Consider the following 17,531-nt stretch of genomic DNA (forward strand, 5'->3'; position numbering starts at 1 on the left):
CAATTTCTTTGATAGGCTGGCAATTTCATTGGCATATTTTTATAGATTTGCAGCACAATCTGAATAAAGTCTGCCTTTATGCGTGCATGTATTCAGCTACTGCAAGGGTTAGATTCTGAGCCCCATCTGTAGGCTACGTCTGCTGCCTCCCAGGACAAGTGACACAGAAAGTCAGGTGTAAAATTTCGGAATCTCTTTTATTTTCCAACAAAGGAACAGAAAGAAAAAAAACAACCCCTCTAACTCACAGAGAAAAAGAAAAAAGGAAAGAAGAAAAAAGATGAAAACCAGTTCTGCTTTCACATATCGGGCTTCAGTGACTGTCAGTGCCCTCTTAAGGCTATAGGCTCCTTAATATGAGGATTTGCTTCCTAACTGAGCCCTTCTTCACCTTTCTGAGCTGGATCCCATCCTCTGTAAGTATTTGGATCCACAGGCTGGTTCATCTCTCGTTCTGGGGTGAACCACAAGTGTTGTTTTGCCCCAAAAGTTAGTGCAACACTTTCACCCACCTGCAAGGTATTCTTAAATAAACAGGGGCCAGGGGCTGCTCCTTTGCTAAGACGAGCTGACACAGACTGGCTTACAGCTGCCCACCCTGTGTAGGGTGACCTCAGAGGGACCCACTGGGACCAGCCAAAATGGAGCCTGGGAGGCAGCTAACAATTAGGGATACCTTGTTTGAGCTCCCATCCTGGCCATTTTCTGTTTAGCAGTAACAACATAACCTGAATGTCCTGTAGGTATCTATAGGAAGCTCGCACAGCTGGAAAAGTGATCTCTCAAATCACCATCAACTGCATTTTAAAATGAGAAAAAGGAAAGAAAACATCAGAAATTTTGAAATATGCAGTCAGGAAAAACTTAGCTCCTTTGTTTCACAAAGGTTTTTGTGTTTGGGGGGGGGGGGAGGTGTCTAACTTGGCTGCTTGCTTTAAATACCTCTTTGAAGAGCTACAGAAACTTATGAGTTTTATGAGGTCTATCAAAAGATTTCTTTGAAATATTGCTGAATTTTCATATTCCTTCCAGATCTTCTTTCTACCCTCTTTTTTTCTTCTTTTTTTTTTTTTAACTTCATTTCTTCTTCCCTCCTCATCCTTTCTTCCCAGTTTTCATCCTTCCTGTTGATTTGTTTATCCACATTACTTCTGTAAAGCTGTAGTTCATTGGGACAGATCACAGGCATCACAGTTAAAAGAAGCAGTGACACATTTCCCAGCTTCCAACTTCTGTGTGGGGCGCCCCATCTTCACAAGTAACAGATCAGAGGGGCACCCCTGATTCAGTAGGAGCTGGTATTACTGTATCTGATAAACAAAACAGTGGCAAGAAAAAGAGCAAAGAAAAGCTCAGAAACATACAGGCTGCCACCCTGGGCCAGAGCCAGTGTCCCTCTAGCTCAGTTTCCTACTTCTCAGCAGTTGACTGCACCCTTTGCTTCACCCCAAGTGAAGTTTTATTTTAATTTTATATGCCTTAAATTCTGGAGAACCAGATTTGCTGATTAGAGGTTGGAAATTCCCTGCGATGCCATGTGTCCTCGTTCATAATGCGCTAGTGTGCATTCAGAATAAGGGAAACAAACAGAGATGGAGGTAGCAGATTCCCTTCCTCATCTTAAATTTTCTGCCATTTTGTTTCCAGGTTGCTGACCCATCCTTGCTTCTTCCATTTCCTTTTGTCACAGTCGCACTGCTGTGTACACTTCCTCTTACTGTCTGCTCTGCAGCCTCCCTCCCCATCTGTCTTTTCATCCAGATCTTTTCTTTTATTGACCAGATCAGGGAAAAAAATGATGGAGCTGATAGAGAGGAGGAAGAAAAGCGCAGACATGCTGCAGCCAAGTTTTTCGGTTTGTTTGGGTTTTGTTTTTTTTTTCTTTACCACTGGTGCTGAACTCTGCAGATGATACAGAGAGCACCAACTGTCCCCTCCCACCTCAGAGCAGGGAGGTCTGGCAGTGGGCAGGGGCATGTTGGATTTGTACCGAAATACTGGGGGTTTTAACTAGTCTTTATTCCATTCTCAAGCATAATGTATTCTGAAATGGTGGGGATAAAGTGTATTGTTAAGGTGTTTTCTTTTCCCTGTAAGAGACAAAAGAGTTGTACAAATGGAATGTGTGGTTATTATAGTATGGGTGTTATGTTAGGGGAAAGTCATGCCTTTGATATCGGTAATATAATGATAATTTTGTCTGCCTAATCAGTTTTATCTGTCTACCTCATCTAATCTCATCAAACTTTGTATTTATCCCATGCTTATCATCAGAGTAGTGCAAGTGATTACAAAATCCGTCAAGTAGTTTAATCATTGATTTTTTTCTTTCCTATTCCCAAGTAAATGTGTATGAAGAGGAGACTGGGAGATGGGTAGAAGGCTATGACAAAAGAACTGACTTGGGAAAGGGTTGTTTTCATTTAGCCCTGAAAGTTACATTTTGATCTCCTGAGGAAAAGGCTTTCTAAAATCGACATACCGGCCCATGAGACAGCTCTGTCTCCAAACTATATGTACTTTACTCTTGTGGCTGACAATTCAGTAACTCCTGCAAATATTGAAGGCTCTGGGCTTGAAAATATAGGGCAAACAAATGGCTTGAGACAGACCTGTTTATACCCCAAAAGCCTGTGTATGTGTTTTTCCTGTGCTGATCTTTTCCTCTGTGGGTTTCCATTTAGTACAGTGTACTTATTTTGTGTTCTCACTGATCACCATCAACACTCTGATCTAGATCCTTAGTTAGAGAGCAGTTATTGGCCTGTCCCCAATATAGCAGCACTCAAAGATAAGTCAAGCCACGGAGTTTTGACTAGACCTGTGATATGGAAATAATGTGTTTAATTTTTATTTAGCACCCTCACTAATTTTTCCTGTTGCTGCTCCTTTAAAGTGAGGATCTGGACAAGTTCCCAAAGTCTTTTCCTCTGCCATTGTATGCAAAACTGAAATTAAAAATGACAAACCAGGCCTACAGTTAGTGCTAGCTGCAGTCCTGAGCAAAGAGATGGGGAACAGGGTCTGTGAGGGTAATTCATTGCCCGTGCATGAAGGGGAGGCAGTGGCAGTGGTTCTCTTGTACATTCAGATACCCTCAAACTTCAATAAGGAGGCATGGTATTAGAAAAGAACAAGCCCCACAGCAGCCCCACAGCTCAAAGCTGCCAACCTAGGTGGGTGCCTGAGCATCTCATGCAAAACAGGACCTGCCAGCTCTGCACCCCTTGCTACACAGCATCTTGCTGGCTGCCAACCCATTAAGAAGTCTGTTCTTCACTGACCAGGCCATTGGTCCCATAGTGTCCGCAAAGCCTGTTTTAGGACGGTGCAAGAAGCCATGGGCATTTGCTATTTTTGGTAAGGAAAAGATGCCAAGCCTGGAGCATCTGATCTGACTTTGAAGTTGACCCTGCTCTGAGAGGGTATTGGACTAGGTGATATTAAGGGTCCCTTCCGACCCAGGTTATTCTAAGTTTCTGGGCTGGTGGAAACCAGCTGGCTGGCTGACTACCTCCAGTCTTCAGAGTTTAACAAGGTCAGATTTTTTCACTGTGATTCTTGGGCAGTTTCAAAGATCTATTAATTTGGAGGCACTTAAACTGGTTATCTAAAGGGAACCATTTGTCCAGTGCTACACACAGTACTGGGTTTTGAACTGCAATTTACACTGCTCAGTGGTGTTTTGTTTTTTTTTTTCCCCCCCATTATCCCCATTTACTTAAGTGAAGGCTACTTTAATAAAACTCAGATTTGCTGGTGCACACACAACCTGCAGATGCACAGTCCTTTATGCAGATTAAGTGGGGCTTTGAGGTCCACAACAGTCTTGTGTCCTGCAGCACCGTGTTTCTTGCTCTGTCCATGCCCAGGCGTTTCTGCCAACAGAGGCAAAAGATGAGGGAAGAAGAAGAGAGACTGTGTCTTCCTGGAAAATACAGCCTGGCTGGGAGGTCTAATTTTAGGCACACGAGACCTGGCACCTTGGCAGTGTCCTTTCACATTGCTGATAATGCCATTTTGGCACAAAACAATCACTGTGTGAGGAATGCAGCTGGAGTGTTGGAGTGTTGAACAGGGGGGCGTAACATTTGTCACAGTTATCAGGGTAGCTGCACCACTGACCCCTTTTGGCTGACCTCTTCATGCCTACACCTCTGTGGATAAAACCACATAATTAGCCCCTCATTAGTACAGGGCCCAGCTCTGAAAGGTCGCTCGCACTCTTCTTCTATTATGACTCACTGAATATGGTGTATCTTTAACTCAGCACCTTGTGACTAAAGCTACATATATGACCACAAAGCCTTCTGGGGGAAAAAGTAGTGTTTACTTCTCTGACCAAGAGAAAGCAGAGCAAAATAAAGGGGCTTTTTAAAATAACAAGCAATCCCTTCCTTTGCCTCTCTTGCAATATTCAGTTGTACTTCATTCCAAGCTTGTGAACCTTGGAGACCAGATTTGGTAGGTTCCATGGCAGTTTTTGATGCCTTCTGGCTGTGAAGGACCTCTGAAACACTTAGCTCGAGTATTTAATCTGAGTTTGGGCTCCTTGCTGGAAAACCAGTCATACTTTTTCCCCACTGACAGACTGCTTAAATGAACTCCACAAGATGTTTGAAAGGAAAATATCAAATCAAAAGGCACCCAGATTGTTGGTTTTTTTGTTGGGTTGTTGGTTTTTTTTTTCCGAAGGATCACTACATATATGGATATCTAATGTTTTTGAAGCTATTATCTCATATGTGCTGTAGTACAGGAGGCTGGTTTGTCAGTGGTAAAACAAGCAGAGTATGCCTAGATAGGCATTTTTGCAAAGCTAATCTACTACATAAGTTTTAGCTTTGCTGTCCTTGGAGTTCAAAACTGAGTTTTAACTGTGGTGGTAAGGTGCTGAAACTCCTCAACCACAGGCAAAACATGAGACTGAACAGTAGGTTCTCTTGGATTGCTGTTCCAAAGCAGCAAACACCATTTTTCCTGCCATTTTGATCAGGAATTTCCTGTCCCTGGAGTTTTTCAGTTGCAGTTGTAGTAGTAGTAGTGTGTGTTTCTTAAGAGCTTCCTATGTGCCAGCTCAGCACAGAGCTCATCTCTGCAGCATCCTGTGATTTGAGAAGTCTCTGCTGGACTGCTTTGCTTCTGAGGCTACTGCAGCGGCTTGACACAGAGAAGTCAGAGCTATCCCTGTGCAGACTGATTATTTTTACCTGCATCTGAAGGCTGTTTGCAGCTTTCTACGTAGCGTTTTCATAGACTTTCTCTGATTTGGCATTTTAACAGTTAGAGAAACTGCTCTGTGGCTATCTTTCTGCCTTGGAAGTGTAACTTGAAAAAAGATAGGTACCCGGCATATGTTTTTCCACAGTACAGTCACAAAAAGCTCCTTTCATAGCATTGGCATGATTTGTTTGTCCTCTGACAGCAGTCAAGGGTTTTATTTCAGAGCAGGACCCTGTTGTACTGTTGTGCAGCCCTTGACTTAAGAGCCTTTGCAGTCTGCTAGCTTTAGCATATGATACATTGATCAAATAATGAATATGAAGAACATCACTAACGATGAGGCACAACAGGTTTCATTATTTGTTCTGAAGGTGCCTTGCAAATGTCTAATAAATCCATCCACACTTTCAAAGTTACTTTAAAGAACGCTGGATTCAATTCATTTGTAGGTGGTTTATATTTGCTGCCAGAGTATTTCCAGTGGGCAATTGGGAAGTAGTGTTTGCAATTGTGTAGCCTCAAAATCTGAGATCCAGCATCAATGTAGTTATGACACCAACGTCTTTGTGGCACCGGTATCTACGTAGCACAATTTTCTCATTCATCTGTAGTTGTGATTTTTATAAAATTCAGCCTTTCCCATTCCTTTGGCAGGCTGGAGAAAAGCACTAAACAGTGCATGATCTCAACAGGATCAGAGAAAGGACTCAACATTCAGACCAAAACAGATCCATTTTTAGTAGTTGTGTTTTTGTTTACCTGGCCTTTGCTCTTATAAAGGCTGGGAGTGTCAAGTAGAAAAATTACATATTTTGAGAGACTTCCAAACAGGACTGTACATTCTGTACCTTTGAGTCAACTTTTAAGGTCATCTACTGTGTGGATAGACAATGCAGAAAATTGCAAGGAAAAATGAATGGATGAATGTTTATCTTCCTGTGAAAGCACAATGATCAATAGATTCTGCATAGATATGTGGGAATCTGTTAATGTATATTTTTACATAGCTGCACTTGAGGGGAAAAAAAAATAGGCAAAGAAGTCCTGCAACAGTTAGTTCTGCTTGTTGATTTCAGGTTACCGCATGAGATTAGGATCTAGCACAGACAAAAAGGATTCAGGTCGCCTTCATGTTGATTTCGCTCAGGCAAGAGATGACTTTTATGAATGGGAATGCAAACAAAGAATGTTGGCCAGAGAAGAACGCCACAGACGCAAAATGGAAGAAGACAGACTGCGCCCTCCTTCTCCTCCAGCAATAATGCATTATTCTGAACATGAAGCTGCTTTGCTGGCTGAGAAATTGAAAGGTAAGCAGCATTTAATACTTTTCATTGTATTATTTCTTAAAAGCGGGAGCCACCCAGAAGTCAGAGCAGGGAGGCTGGTTTCTCTCTGGTGTATTTCATTAACTTGCCCTGTTAGCTATCCCCCATTCCTATGCCAATGTTAATGATACTCACCTGCATAACATCTGTCCATCTACCTGCGTTTTAACAGCTAAAACACAACCTTCAGGATACTACAGTGGGGGTGTTTTTTCTGTTCAGTTGCTGCCGTCATCTGCCTTGGAAATACTTTCATAATAAGACAACTTGTTAAAAGCATCCGTCATATTAAAGGCCTGATTCTTAAAATGTGTTTATTCCTTGACTGATACGTTACTACAGTACATGTAACTGTCCCAATGCCTGGTATTTAAATTGCCTTTGTGAGCTGCATTTTAACATGCCCCACAGATGCGGCTGTACAACTTATCTCTGACACACACCATCCATTCTGTCATTCCCTCTTTAGGGTTAGAATTACTTGTGCAAGATAGCACCTTGTTTTGGTAGATGTTTGCTTGCTTGTTTTTGTTATTTTCTAGGTACACTTACTAAGTTAGTATTTTTCAAGGGTGCAACTTGAGGATTCCTGTCTGTAATAGTTTACATAGAAAATAACAAGCAAAGAAATAAAACTATCCATGGTAAAGAAATTAAAAAAAGATCAAGCAAACTCAACTCCTCATACCCCTTAGAGTTGTATTTGTTTTCATTAAGTGTTTAGCAGTTGTATTTGGCATTCTTTCCCCATGTGGTGGCCAAGCACGTTACTTTACTCTGTGCCAGGTCACAAGAAACTGATTCTTGCCACTGTTTCAGAATTATCCAGATTAGACTTATGCTATCTAGCTGTCAGCACACTGGCCTCTGTTTTAACTATGAAACATGTTTGGGAAGCCGAAGGACAGCACAGTGTTGCATCCTTGGAGCATGGAGCAGAGATGCACCCTACTGTCTCTTCGAGTACTGCATTGGTTGCTCTTAGTTGTCACTGTTACTTTGGTCTGTTATTAGTTTGGCTGACTTATACTCTCATCACATGCACTCCTCTGGTAAATAATTCATTAAATAACTGGGAGATTAGTAAAATAACCCAGATGGATCGATAGACCAGGAGAAAAGGAGGAAAGAGGCCCAAATATAAAAATTTTTAATTCCTACCTAGCTTCTAGGCCAGCTCCTCTAGAGGTTATAAAATACAGTACAATACAGAGATTTAGATCCATCTGTTCCCAGAATCTGTTTTCAGTTGAATATTTTAGGAGTTAATCTTTCATAGGGAAGTTTTTCTTTATGTAGTAAGGCCTAGAGGTTTCCTGAACTAAGTCAGAAAATGCAAGAAATCTGGACACTTTCTTCTGTATGGCTAACCATTCCTTGGGGCAACCGAATGCGAGTTTTTGCAGGATGTTGAAGATGTCTATATTTAGAAGGGGTTTTCTTTTCATTCTGTGAAGTTTCCATACTTAATTAAAACTAATTCCAAGTTTTAGATCTTTGGTTCTTTTGAGGGACATTTGACCAGAGCTTGGCATATATGCACAATTTTAATACAGAAATATTTTGAGCACAATACAGTCAAACGCCATGTATGTGACTATTTCTCTGGAAATAAAGAGAAAGTTTCAGAAACATACAGAAGTAAATATAGTAAGTTAAGAAACAAATATGGTAAGTTTATTTCTTTATTTGTTGAAAAATAATTTAAATCCAGCAAAAGAACATACTGCAATTTTGCTACTTCACTAATTAGCAGTTGCCTTGTAGCAAGGTTAATGGCACCAGCCCTGGATCTCCATAGACAGTTGGGGGTGGAGAATGCAAAGATGTCCCCTCTTTTCTCACTGGTCTTGAGTTGTCTCCTATACTAGGTACTGTGGAAAGCAGAGGTAGGATTCAGTCATTCTACTGTTCTGCTTTACATTTCCCATGGCTTCATAGCCACTGTAAGGCAGTGGGGCAGAACGTTATGGCCTCCCTTGGGCAACATGGATTCACCATAAGCCCTTTGCAATATCCTGAAAACAGAAGTAAAGCAACACTAAAGAAACTTCTTTAACTCTAGCAAAGGGCAGTGCACGTCATCATACATTCACAATTTAAATGTGGACTTTAAATGTGAGGCTAACGGGAAATATAGGTATGTACACACACACACACACACACACGTGAAACCTGGGGTTAAAATCTCAGGTCCCTGGATATCACCAGATTTGCACTGCTGCAAAAGCCTGGACAATTCATCCTGAAGAAAAGAAGGATCAAAATATATCTGCTTTTGGCAGGATTTACCTCAAAAGATTAGGTTTTGAGCAGATGCTTTGCAGTTGTTTTCTTAAGGAAAGCCATGACTTCCCCATGATGCCCACTTCAAAAGACTCCTGAGCTCTGTTGCCAGCTCATGAGACAGAGCTGCAGGTGCCCAACATGCAGGTTTCAGCTCCTGCAGTGCCTCCAGAAGTTCACTGAGCAACACTGGCTGAAAAGCAAGCCAAAATAGCTAAACATCTGTCATCCCAAGGTACTGCTTCGCAATCACAAATGTAGACAACTTGGTCTGTATCCAAGCAACTTTTGTTGTTAAAATAACCTTGGAAATTCCTGACAGCACAGAATCCTACCGGTGAGCAGAGATGAACTAGGCTCATCAGCCAGTCCCCTGTTGTGGTCTAGATATTTATTGAGTCTAGAATAGAGGTGACAATATCTTTTTTCATTTTCTGCAAATGGCAGCGTAAGACTTAAAGAAATCATTGGTTTTGTGTACCAGTTTTGGCTGGAGACACTTGTATCAGTGTTGTCAGCATATTCCTATTCCTCTCCTGTGCTGAAGTTGACTGCCATAGAGGAGAGTGGGTGAGAGAGTGTAGAGGATCTTTTATGCCAGTTGGAAACAAAAGTTCATTATGAAATTTCATCCAGATATTCTTTACTGGTATGGAGCTTCATAGAGAAAAAGAACTGGTTTCTCAAAATGCACTGCCTGGTGACCAGGGCTAGCTCTCACTGCATATGAGGCCTTGAATACCTGCAAAAGCATGAGAGTTTATGGCTTGCTCTCCATTCCCTGCTCTCTGTGGACTATCCAAATCCCTTCATATCTGCAAAGAACTTGGTTTGAACACTTGATTTATGCAGAAATAAGGGAAACCCATCAAACTGTGGACCAGTGCAATTTTTCACCACTTTCCATTTTAGACTGTGGCAGAGAGTGCTGTTTTATGGGTATATATCTTTTCCTTTTCCTTTTCCTTTTTCTTTTTCTTTTTTCCTTTTTCCTTATTTTTTTCTCCATTAAGGTCTTCAGGGTCCTGCAAATGAAATCTTTCATAACTTTTTCCTTGTTGGCAGTGTGGATATTTGTTTTCCTGCACCTTTCATGTCGTTAGCTAAGAGTGTATTCACTCTTAAGTGCCTGTGATGTTGTTCCTCTCCCTTTGTGCTTTGTTATAGCCACTTTTCACTATGTGGCAGTGACACATTGCCAGTATCTTTGGGCTACATCTCATGGATTTGAGCCTGTAGCTCTAAAACTACTAACTCTCATTGATTAAGCATTTTTTGAGCTGCTCTGCATTGATAATTTGCTTGTGGTCACAGCCAGAGCCAAAACAAAGAGAAGCCAGGAAGGTGATAGTTCATAAAACATGAGGTTTCCTGCATTGGAAAGGTGATGTCACAAAATATTTAATTTAAATTTCTTCCATGCACTCCCACACACTCCCATGAGACAGTCCCACTCTTCATGAGTCCAGCACATAGAAGACAGAAGAGACCGGAGCCTGGATTATCAGACTGAATGCTGAGCTTCAGCATTCAAACTAAATGGGTAATGTGGAGAAGGACATGAGCTCCTTCTCATACCAGGGCTATGCTGATCAGTTTTAGGTTTGTACCACAAGATTTGAGATTTGCAAGCTGGTTGGGAAATAAAACTGCTATTTAATTTTGCATGACAAGTTATTTTTGTTTGGGTTTTTTTGGTGGTGTTTTTGGTTTCTTTTTCCCTGACTTTCCAAACTACTAAAGTATATTTGAAGGGAAAAATCAAAATAAAAAACAGTGAAGTGGTAAAATGGTAAAGTAAAATCTCACTTTTTCAAAAGGTACTCCAAATCTACTATTTGATCCAAATATTCCAAAATTTGTCATGACACTGCAAATAGTTTCCCCAAACCATGTCTGATTGCCATGGAGTAAGATAACAGCTAAGCACAATTCAGGTTAGTGAAACTTCTGGCCTTCTTTCTGACATCCTTCTGCCTTAGGTAAAAACTGCCTTTCCTTGAGGAAATATCTCAATAAATTCAAAGGTGTGAATTCTGGGAAACCAAGGTCTTTTACAGTGAAGTGTAAATGTGAATTACCTCCTGAAATGGTCTTTGAGACCCTGAGTTCTTGTTCTGACAAAACCAGCAGAATATTGTGTCTTCTGCTATTATATCACAAAAATGTGACCTTCTTGTCTTCTGGTTCATTGCAGTATTTTGTTTGGTGTGTGTCTTTGAGATTTTAATCCCTCAGCATCAAATTAAATGTTTCATTACTGCACAGTAGGATGTGTTGGTAGATATTTAGGATCAAATTTGCATACGCTGACATCTGTTTTCCTGGGTGCTTTGTGAATGGTTGAGTAATGTGGTGCCCCAATCATACAACTGGAGATAGGCTGAACCTTTTATCCTTAAGTGAAACGCTGCTCTGTCAGATGCATTGGAACAAAACATTTTAATCTGTGTGTTTATGACATCTGCGTTTCAAAGCAGAATTTTGACTATTATGGTTTTCTTAATTCAAGCATATCTGTATCTAATGGTATCATCTTCAGAAATCACTTCTTGCAAATAAGCACCTTTAAAATATTACATCTGTCTTATCTGCTGCAGGTAGCTAAATAGTTCCACCATCTAACAAAGACATCTCTTTATATCTGAGTATCTGTTTTTTAAATATTTTGAGCAAAAGAGACGTAAATATGTGCACGTTATATACAATACCCTGGAATTTACCTCCCTTTTAAATACAGTGTTTCTCTATGAGCACAGGAAAGTTATTCACATGGTTTTACATTTTAAAAAATATAATTTGAAAAATTGAGAAGCTGTTTCTTTGCCAGGCACTGTATTATCCCCTGAAGAGAGAACAGATTGGAAATTTAAATAAATAGATGGCAGTTACAGTAGAATGAACTAACGGGGGATATATCTTGTGCAAGATTCAGGTAACATCAAGCCTGACAATCTCAACCCTTGCACGTCGTTTGAAATATAAACAACATTTAATTGCTTGGGAAATAGGATATTTCACTGAGAAGAAACCCACGCTGCTTTCATTATCAGTCTGCACTTGAGAGCCAGATTTGTGGAGCGCTGCAGAAGTGGTGCAGTTATCCAGAGAGGCAAGTCTTAGGCAGACGGGATCGAATTCAGTGCAGGGCTACGTCAGAAGGGGAGGCAAAGCTGTGATCCTCTGAACAAATCCAATGAATGCCAGGTTTAATTGCTGCTGAAAGACTCCAGACCTTTTTTTAGCACAATCTTTTTTTATTAGTAGTATATCAGGACAGAGCACTACAACAGACATGTTTCAGTGCTTCAGCATCAAATCTGTTCGCTCACCCTTCCTGTTTTTAGATTATCATTTTCTCCTTCCTTCTCCCATATGCTGCTGACATCTGCTGTGACACAATACATCTGGCACCAAGAACCTTGCACAGGGGCTGTGAGCAGGCACGGTGCGAGGGCAGTTTTGTCTGCTGGCAGAAGAGTGTAAGGTGGGTTCAGCTATCAGCAGCCTGGTAACCCAATTCCCTGGGCACCTCTCTCTGAAAGCTGGCAAGAAGTATGTTCGCTGTTAAGTGTATTGCTAAAAGTGTCCTCCCTCGCCTAATCCGTATTGTATCAATGCAGATTTTAAGGTTTTAATATAAACCCACTTGATTAAATGTACCGCACTGCAAAATGACTCAAGTTAATTACTATGAACTGGGAAATTGCAGCTCACCGATCTGAAAGTTTGTGGTGTGATTTTGAGAAATAGGGAGGAAACTCAATACCCTCATAATTACTTTTTATTGGAAATAATGGCATCAGCAGGATAAGATAATGGATTTCTGTATCTCACGTGAAACACCCACCTCTGGAAGAATCTTGTGTGATTTAATTTGGAAGAAAGAGTTTGATGAAACAGGGGGAAGAAAGTACCTTTTAAAATATCTTTTAGTAAATGTATATGCATATTTTTGTCAAACCTAGTTTCAGCTAGTCATTTATTACATAACTGGAAAAGTTTCTTGGTTATAGCATAGTTAAGGCTATTTAAGAAATAGTAAGAATTAATCATTCTTTAAAAGAAGCCTTTGGCAGTAAAAATTTGTATCCCTTGATTCTCACTTATTATGCAGTGCCATTGGGTTAAAAATGTTATTAATCCCAAAAGTACCAGATGTGTGTTGCATGGCACAATTATATAAAGTATTTGAGCAGGGAAGAAAGAAGGCAGGGGTAGTAGACTGAAGAGTTGTGTTTCTAGGTCAGTGGCAGGCACTCTGTGCAGGAGAAGCTCTTAAGCCAAGAGAAAAATAGGTTGTCATCGTGGCACCAAAATTGGCATGTGCTGAGAAGCAAATTGTTCCTGATGCACAGGGGAGCTGGGCTGAACCTGCTGATGAGAGAGGTTACTAAACCTTTTCCCTGACCTGATTCACCCACAGCAGTCACCTGCTGTGGTTTATTATTTTTTGTATTGAATTCAGCCTTTGCAGTTTAGAAATTTTAGTTATAGTCTAATAAATTATCAAATCAGAAGTCAGATTAAAAGTAATCTTGGTCAAACATCCTCCCCTGGCTGCAGTTACATGGAGTGAAGGAGTCTGCATCCTGAACTGGCCTCTATCACTTTCCTGTAATAGCTGAACAGGGCCCAGTTTGACAAACTGGAACTGGAGTGTGATCAGCGGAGCAGCTCCAGGCAGACCTGAGGGCAGTGTAACCGTGTGCAAAGGAGTAGTGCTGAGCAGGTGGGGATGAGGCAGGGAACACAACATCTTCCTATGGCACAGCTACAGCTGACAGAGAACAGGCTGTCAGTCAGAGACAAATAGATGGGACATGTCCCAGGACTCTTGTCCCCTCTCCACATGCCCTGCAGCACAGTCATTCTCAGTGCTCACAAGAACAGCTTCAAGGGGTGTTAGTTAACTAAATTTCTCCTGGTCAGGGCAGAGCTTAGCATAAGTGCACACCTACCCCTTCCCATCTTACAGAAGGAAGAAAAATGAGATCATTAATGCCACCCAAAACATACGCAGAGGTGTAGCCATTAGGATAAAGAACAACAGCTCTGTCTTTTCAGCGCCTCCTTGCAAGCCTAGGAGATTGCATTAAGTGAGCACGATTAGTGACAAGATACGGGATGTGCTGACTGTGGACAGCACCATGGCCTATTGGACAACGTAGAAGGATTGCTGTGATTTAGAAAGGCACCAAGTGTTGTGTGAATTATCTCAGATACTTTTCAAATATTTGAGAAAGCCGAGGGTTGGGAAGATACCAACAAAGTTAGAAGCAACTGTAACCCAATGTGTGATCTTGTCCGAGCTAGAAGTCCAGTATACAGTGTCACTTTTGAAATAGAGAAATATAAAGTTAGCTATATCTGGACTATATCTATAAATGTAAAAATGATAGTAAGAGTGTTTGAATGCCTGGCTTCAGAGTCATGGATTAGTCTACCTCCTTCCTAATGGCTGAGACCTTAGATACTGTCACCCAAATCGTGAAAGCACCTTATGGAGGTGTTTACAATGAGAGGTAAATAGTCGCAACATTTCAGATTACTCTGAGCTGAATTCTGCCCTGTGTTACACCAGGGAGACTCCATAAACTGGAAGTAAAATCTCTGTTTCCAGCACTTTTTCCCAGTGTACCATTTTATAGCAGTTCTTGTCATAGCTTTTTATATTAAAGGTTTTATTTCAGTTGGGGTTGCTTAGAGGTGGTCAAATTATAAGCAGGAAAAATGCAAAACGTTTGTCAACAATTAATTATTTTTTTTCCCTCCTGGAAATATCCCTGTTGACAGTTTCCCAGGCAGCTCTAGGGATGCATTTTCTTTTCTTAGATTTCATTTCATCTAAGTTGTGAGCTAGGATTTAAGTGCCAAATATCTTCATTTGATATAAGAGGAATTTGAAATATCTTATCTCTAGAGGCCTGTGATTAAGTCTAGCAGCACCTGGAAATCTCTATCAACAGACACCTAGCAAGCCATCCTCAATACGTGGGTAATATTCAAACAGCATAGCATGCATCACAGCGTGTGGTATTAACTGAAAACCCAACACAGGTATACAAATGCTGGGTAGCTGTTCCGTAACTGGTGCACTTGTGGAACAGTTGGGATTACTCTGACCAAATGTAGATGTCTGTGGCAGAGATGTCTATATATGAGCAGATCACCCCTGTCTCCCTTTACAGCCAGTTGAGAGAAGCAGGCACTTCTGGGACACAGTTTACCTCACCCTCAAATAGGCAGATAATACAGCACATCTGACAATTGTCCATCTCTTTTCTTTGGCTGTACTAGGACCCTGGGGTTCCTAATCAGATGTTGACATAAAGGAGATGAATCCTACCTTATTTGCTTAAAATATGCTGTAACTTGGAGAAGAAAAGAAGTGTTAAGTGTGAGAAATAATTTGCTGCTTCCTCATTTTAAAAGAACAATTACATGTGGGAGCATGTCTTATATAAAGGAATTTATTTTGAGAGTATGTTTTTGAACAGCATATATTTACATGCATTCTACCGCAAGGGTATAATTTTGGGCAGAATTAGGAGTTTTGGTTTATTTTTTTTAATGAATGGCTGCAATCATAAGGTAGTTCATGCTCTCTTTAAATTAGATTCCATTGCTGCATTTCTTCCACTATTTATCTACTAAATAAAAAATACATCAACAATCTGGTATAAAAATCTGATTTTCTAAGTGAACCTCTGGTTGCTCAGAAAAAGTCACTGCACTCTGGATGAAGAAAATTAATTCACGGTGAGTTACCTTATGCCAGCCACTGAACAGTCAACGCAAGAATATAAAAGTTAGAAATGAAGGTGAAATAAGGAAATTTTAAAAACTGTAGAGAAAAGATTTTATTAACTAATGTGCTCCTGTTGTGCATATATTGCCCTCTAGCTTTCCTTAATGCATCTTCTAATTATGTAATCAATGAAGATGCTGATGTTTACCAATGAAAGGATTTTTTTCTGCTCGTACAGAACCATGAATTAACTATAACAGGCCCACAGACCTCTGCAGCTCCCTGCAAGTATAGTGTGTTGAAAACAGATTTTCAGCATGTCCTTTTAAATGGGTTGAATCTATGTGGCAGAAGGGTGGCATGTTTATGAACATCCCTTACAGACACCAACTGTGCCTGATAACAAAACAAAGGGAGGGGTGTTCTAATGTCATATAGAGTCTATAACAAAACAACACACAGACATGTATTGGGGAGAGATTAAAAGAAAAGAAAAGTGAGAATGTTTCTGTGCAATTTGTTTTTACTCGTGCAGCTCCATGAAACATTTTTGCGCAGTTCTGCACACTGTTTCTTCACAGGTCATGGTGTCCCTCTTCAGAGGTGCTTCTGTATATCATTTCTCCCAACTTTGCTGTTCATGTCTTGACCTAGATTGAATGGGATAATTTACTCTAAATGGTACTTCAGTGTTGGGTGATGAATTGTGTGTGATGATATAGATAATGATGTCTACAAGGAAAAAAGGGGAACACATTCAGCTGTAGTTACTCTCTACTCACAATCAGCTGCATCCTTGGTGTTAACAGGCTAGTGCCATCTGCAGGGTGACCTGACTGCACAGGCTGTTGGAAATTGCATGCTAACATTGCCAGAAGCCATTACAGGTTATTCTTATTGACTACTGTAATTATAACAAACATTATGTTCCAGGGATGTGTTTTTGGCTGTACTGGGATCCATGACATCCAGCTCCCATGCATTTCAGCAGGCTGGAGATTTTGCTCAAGCCTTTTGGAGAGACGTATCTTAGTGTCTTCTTGCAATGAAGTGGCTTTGCACAAGTCTTGTTTACATTTGGCTTTTCTGAGGCCCATATTCAGCCAAACTCACTCATCAGAGCCACTTAATATGTACCTGCTGCATATGTAACCAGTAAAGCTTGAAAGTGGAGTCTAATCCAAGGAGACAATATGGAAAGAAAACACATCTGTCTGACTCTTCCTCCCCAGAGACATTTAATAAATGATGAATATGAATCACGTGCTAATGTAAAGTCACAACAGATACATCATCATAAAAAGGGAGGGTGTTATGATGCTCTTATTTTTCAAATTTTTTCAGGGATCTTGGGTGAACATGCCTATCCAGCTGTGGAGAGCAAATCCTATTGCTGCAGCTGAAAGCATGTTTCAGTTAACAAGATGCTAAAGATCAGGCAATGTAAAATCTATTCATTGCAGGCTGCAGGCTCAGAGTGTATTACTAGTCCTCTCTGTACTTTAGGCTCCTCACCTTTTAGGGAAGTGATTACAGACTTATTCAGAATAAAAGCCCAAATCATCACTGAAGAATTAGTAGTTCATTATTCTTTGGACATGGAAAGCAAAGTCTGACGAACTACATCCCATATTTCTGTATCCTGTAACAAAGTTGGTTGGGTTTAGTATTTTCCAGTTTTCACTTTAAATGTCTTTTGTTTATAACTGTACTACTTCTCCCCACCATAACTCTGTACCTTGTCCTACAGAAAGGTATACCTACCATCTAGATATATATGTAAACTAACTACCAAGGACTAGATGAGATGTTTAAAATTATTTGTTGGGAAATGGAAGTTTTATAAAATGAAATCTTGGAGGAAAAAATGAGATAGAATTCCACAAAAACGGTTCCACAGGAAGACACTTGATTGTAAAAGCATTTTCTTGCAGTTCAGCCTA

The 17,531-nt window shown here is 40.4% G+C and overlaps 1 protein-coding gene across 4 annotated transcripts in view; it reads left to right on the plus strand.

Moving 5' to 3' along the window:
* ENOX1 (ecto-NOX disulfide-thiol exchanger 1) overlaps positions 1-17,531 on the plus strand; it is a 369,866-nt gene that overhangs the window by 268,888 nt on the left and 83,447 nt on the right. For all 4 annotated transcript variants that reach the window (XM_055703149.1, XM_055703151.1, XM_055703148.1 and 1 more), the window contains one exon: positions 6,300-6,533. In XM_055703149.1, coding sequence (XP_055559124.1) covers positions 6,300-6,533 — 234 coding nt within the window. The remainder of the gene's footprint in view (positions 1-6,299; positions 6,534-17,531) is intronic.

This window comes from Falco cherrug, chromosome 2, assembly GCF_023634085.1.
Source record: "Falco cherrug isolate bFalChe1 chromosome 2, bFalChe1.pri, whole genome shotgun sequence".
In the NCBI taxonomy this organism is placed as follows: domain Eukaryota; kingdom Metazoa; phylum Chordata; class Aves; order Falconiformes; family Falconidae; genus Falco; species Falco cherrug.